The sequence below is a fragment of the Mchenga conophoros genome, linkage group LG9 (assembly GCF_057382185.1).
Source record: "Mchenga conophoros isolate Kocher_MC1m ecotype Shallow Benthic linkage group LG9, M_conophoros_male_GT1.1, whole genome shotgun sequence".
NCBI classification, from domain to species: domain Eukaryota; kingdom Metazoa; phylum Chordata; class Actinopteri; order Cichliformes; family Cichlidae; genus Mchenga; species Mchenga conophoros.
The window spans coordinates 35532749-35537748 of record NC_140534.1 but is presented as its reverse complement, the minus strand read 5'-3'; the positions used below and the strand labels follow the sequence as shown (position 1 = coordinate 35537748).

The window sequence follows — 5000 nt, the reverse complement described above, 5'->3', positions numbered from 1 at the left end:
GCCATGTTTGAGTCGGGTCCGCTGGCTCGCTTGGACCTGAGGCAGTACTACCTGCTGCTGCTGCAGCGCTACAGCCGAGATCTGGAGCTGCTGAGGAAGACCTACCAGAAACACAAGGACCGGCCGCCCATCGGACGCAACCTGCCGCCGGTACTTACACCTGCTCACCCCGTGCTCACAAACACCAGCAGGAAATTCACTACTTTAAATCCGAGTGTCAAACTCCAGTCCTGGAGGATGCTTCTATTGTGCTTCTATTGTGCTTCTATTGAGAAATACAGATGATTTATTTACCGATAGAGCTTTTGTTATTGATCTCTCTCTCTCAGGTGTCAGGCAGGGTCCTTTGGAGCCGCCAGCTCTTCAGGAAGGTTGAAGCTCCGATGTTGATCCTGAAGAAGAAGCTTGACTTCCTGAAGGTGCACACTCTGACTTTACCCCATCAGTCACATGATCTCTGTGATGACCGCGTCCTCGGTGACGCCGCCTGTCTGTGTCTGTCTCAGGGACCAGAGATGACAAAAGTCATCCGGAGCTACAACCAGCTGGCTGTGGTGTTGCTGCAGTACGAGGTGCTGCACCTGCAGGGGTGGAGTCAGGCTGCAGAGAGCGCGCCACGCTGCCTGAGCACCGCCCTGCTGGTCCGGCATGAAGACAGCAAGGTTTGTGACGACTGAATGAAAGCAGCTTTTAAAGGTCGTGCGTGGCTTTAACTTTTTAATCATCTTTTTCAGATTTGAACAAATCGTTTTTACACATTTCAGTCATGTGACCGACAGTCCAGAGCCGACTGCTTTTGTTTCTGCAGGCAGTGAACTAACACCACACACTCCACTTTCCTTTGGATGCTGGATCCTTAAATTTGCTGTTAGATTTTAGATTTTATTGAACATTTGAAAGAGCCTCTTTGTTTCAGGAGGTCTCGGTGAACCTGGACCCTGTGGTGCTGGAGGTGCTGCAGGAAGCTCGGTGGATGACCAAACTGGGCGTGAACGTGCCAAAGGTCATCCAGAAGATGACCTCCAGGGAATCAGAGCTCAGAGATTTGTACAGCCGGTGAGAGCAGCTGTTCAGTCCAGCTGTAGGCGCGTCAGCAGCTCATTCTGTGATGTTCTCACTCAAATCCATCACATGAATGTCTTTTCTTTGGTTTGTAGTTCTTGTTGTTACTTCACTCTGTGCTGGATAGAAAAGCTCACAGAAACAAGGCGCTTGTTCTTGATTAAACAACATCATGATTTATTTTCTCTGCGACGTTACTCATCTCGTCTCAGACTCTTGTCTTCATCTCTTCTTCACTTTGGTAAACTTGTGTTTTCTTTGATGGTGCTGACTCTGGTCCAGACTGCTGGAGATGCTCCAGGACTACAGCTCTGTGGTGGGCAGGGTCCCACCTCTCCTCCTCCCCCTCATGCAGCCCTTCATTGGCCGTGTGGAGGCAGCTCTCTCCCCTGGACTCACCTCACTGTCCTGGACTGCCCTCAACACTGAGCGGTGTAAGGACGGACAGCTTCCCGTCTCATTGTTGTTGTGCTAATATACAAAGAAAGGACATCAGATTTATAAGCATTCGATAATGATTCCCTTCCACTCTGTGTCAGTCCTGCAGAATGTGTATGTGGCTCTCAAAGACGTGGACCTGGTGGCCAAAATGGCGACAGACCTGTTGGACTGTCGCATCGGCCGGCTGCTTGGGGCCATGTCGTCCTGCTGTCTGCTGGTCCTTCCTGAAGACTCGTCTGTGTCGGCGCAGGACCTCCTGCTACAGACAGGAAGCTTGGTCCAAGCTGCTGCTGTCACCCTGAGCTGGTAACACTGACAGTAACACTGACAGCAACACTGACAGCAACACTGACAGCAACAGTGACAGCAACACTGACAGTAACACTGACAATAACACTGACAGCAACACTGACAGCAACACTGACAGTAACACTGACAGCAACACTGACAGTAACACTGACAGTAACACTGACAGCAACACTGACAGTAACACTGACAATAACACTGACAGCAACACTGACAGTAACACTGACAGCAACACTGACAGCAACACTGACAATAACACTGACAGCAACACTGACAGCAACACTGACAGTAACACTGACAGCAACACTGACAGTAACACTGACAGCAACACTGACAGCAACACTGACAATAACACTGACAGCAACACTGACAGCAACACTGACAGTAACACTGACAGCAACACTGACAGCAACACTGACAGCAACACTGACAATAACACTGACAATAACACTGACAGCAACACTGACAGTAACACTGACAGCAACACTGACAGCAACACTGACAATAACACTGACAGCAACACTGACAGCAACACTGACAGTAACACTGACAGTAACACTGACAATAACACTGACAGCAACACTGACAGTAACACTGACAGTAACACTGACAGTAACACTGACAGTAACACTGACAGTAACACTGACAGCAACACTGACAGTAACACTGACAGTAACACTGACAGCAACACTGACAGCAACACTGACAATAACACTGACAGCAACACTGACAGTAACACTGACAGCAACACTGACAGCAACACTGACAGTCACACTGACAATAACACTGACAGCAACACTGACAGCAACACTGACAATAACACTGACAGCAACACTGACAGTAACACTGACAGCAACACTGACAGTAACACTGACAGTAACACTGACAGCAACACTGACAGCAACACTGACAATAACACTGACAGCAACACTGACAGTAACACTGACAGCAACACTGACAATAACACTGACAGCAACACTGACAGTAACACTGACAGTAACACTGACAGCAACACTGACAGCAACACTGACAATAACACTGACAGCAACACTGACAGTAACACTGACAGCAACACTGACAGCAACACTGACAATAACACTGACAGCAACACTGACAGTAACACTGACAGTAACACTGACAATAACACTGACAGCAACACTGACAGTAACACTGACAGCAACACTGACAGTAACACTGACAGTAACACTGACAGCAACACTGACAGCAACACTGACAGTAACACTGACAATAACACTGACAGTAACACTGACAGCAACACTGACAGTAACACTGACAGCAACACTGACAGTAACACTGACAGCAACACTGACAGCAACACTGACAGCAACACTGACAGTAACACTAACAGTAACAGTAACTGATAGGTTTGTAGCTTGAACCCATCCGCTGGAACGTTGAAGGCAATATAATTACACTGCAAAGCAAGACACAAGTAGGCAAAGTTCTTCATGTTACTCGTGCACGGGAGAGAACCGGACAGGCGCCGTTCCTTCGCCTGACCCCAGTTGCTCTCGTCCGTTCTCCCGTACCACTGCCCTTTTATTGAGGTTATATGAATATGCATAGGTTCATTAACATATGACGTCTACATACAAACAAAGAGTACCTTGCCTGTGTGTGTGTTGGCGTATGTGGTGGATGTGTGTGTGTGTGTGTGTGTGTGTGTGTGTGTGTGTGTGTGGGTACTGCTGATCAAAGGGTCATAAAAGCACACAAGCAAACATCCTTGGTCAGGAAGAGAGTAAACCCCCCCTCATCCTAGATAACACCGTGAGGAAGTCCAGCAGTTCATTTATACACAAAAAGCACTTAGACTAGAACAGACGTAACTACGTTAATCCTACCATAAAACAATTAAACAAGGTACGAACTTTCCCTTGCTTCCAGGATGTAGGTGTGCATTCTAGTGTGGAATACACACCAAGCCTCTGTAGCCTGTTAAAGATCACCCAACTTATCACTACACAATTAATTATACACCTCTAAGCATCCATGGTTAAACATTTGTAAGCATAAATGACAATCAACAATACAAACTCTAACAGTAACACTGACAGTAACACTGACAGCAAAACTGACAGCAACACTGACAGCAACAGTGACAGCAACACTGACAGCAACACTGACAGCAAAACTGACAGCAACACTGACAGCAACACTAACAGTAACAGTAACACTGACAGCAACACTGACAGCAACACTGACAGCAACACTAACAGTAACAGTAACACTGACAGCAACACTGACAGTAACACTGACAGCAACACTGACAGCAACACTGACAATAACACTGACAGCAACACTGACAGCAACACTGACAGTAACACTGACAGCAACACTGACAGTAACACTGACAGCAACACTGACAGCAACACTGACAATAACACTGACAGCAACACTGACAGCAACACTGACAGTAACACTGACAGCAACACTGACAGCAACACTGACAGCAACACTGACAGCAACACTGACAATAACACTGACAATAACACTGACAGCAACACTGACAGTAACACTGACAGCAACACTGACAGCAACACTGACAATAACACTGACAGCAACACTGACAGCAACACTGACAGTAACACTGACAGTAACACTGACAATAACACTGACAGCAACACTGACAGTAACACTGACAGTAACACTGACAGTAACACTGACAGTAACACTGACAATAACACTGACAGCAACACTGACAGTAACACTGACAGTAACACTGACAGCAACACTGACAGCAACACTGACAATAACACTGACAGCAACACTGACAGTAACACTGACAGCAACACTGACAGCAACACTGACAGTCACACTGACAATAACACTGACAGCAACACTGACAGCAACACTGACAATAACACTGACAGCAACACTGACAGTAACACTGACAGCAACACTGACAGTAACACTGACAGTAACACTGACAGCAACACTGACAGCAACACTGACAATAACACTGACAGCAACACTGACAGTAACACTGACAGCAACACTGACAATAACACTGACAGCAACACTGACAGTAACACTGACAGTAACACTGACAGCAACACTGACAGCAACACTGACAATAACACTGACAGCAACACTGACAGTAACACTGACAGCAACACTGACAGCAACACTGACAATAACACTGACAGCAACACTGACAGTAACACTGA

General features: G+C 46.8%; 1 protein-coding gene across 1 annotated transcript in view; it reads left to right on the top strand.

The window, feature by feature from the left end:
* Positions 1–5000, top strand: part of dnah5l (dynein, axonemal, heavy chain 5 like) — a 56614-nt gene that overhangs the window by 6721 nt on the left and 44893 nt on the right. Inside the window, exons 11-16 of the mRNA XM_085285800.1 lie at positions 1–150; positions 330–419; positions 507–662; positions 917–1056; positions 1345–1496; positions 1602–1809. The exon at positions 1–150 is cut by the window's left edge and continues 24 nt beyond it. Coding sequence (XP_085141926.1) covers positions 1–150; positions 330–419; positions 507–662; positions 917–1056; positions 1345–1496; positions 1602–1809 — 896 coding nt within the window. The remainder of the gene's footprint in view (positions 151–329; positions 420–506; positions 663–916; positions 1057–1344; positions 1497–1601; positions 1810–5000) is intronic.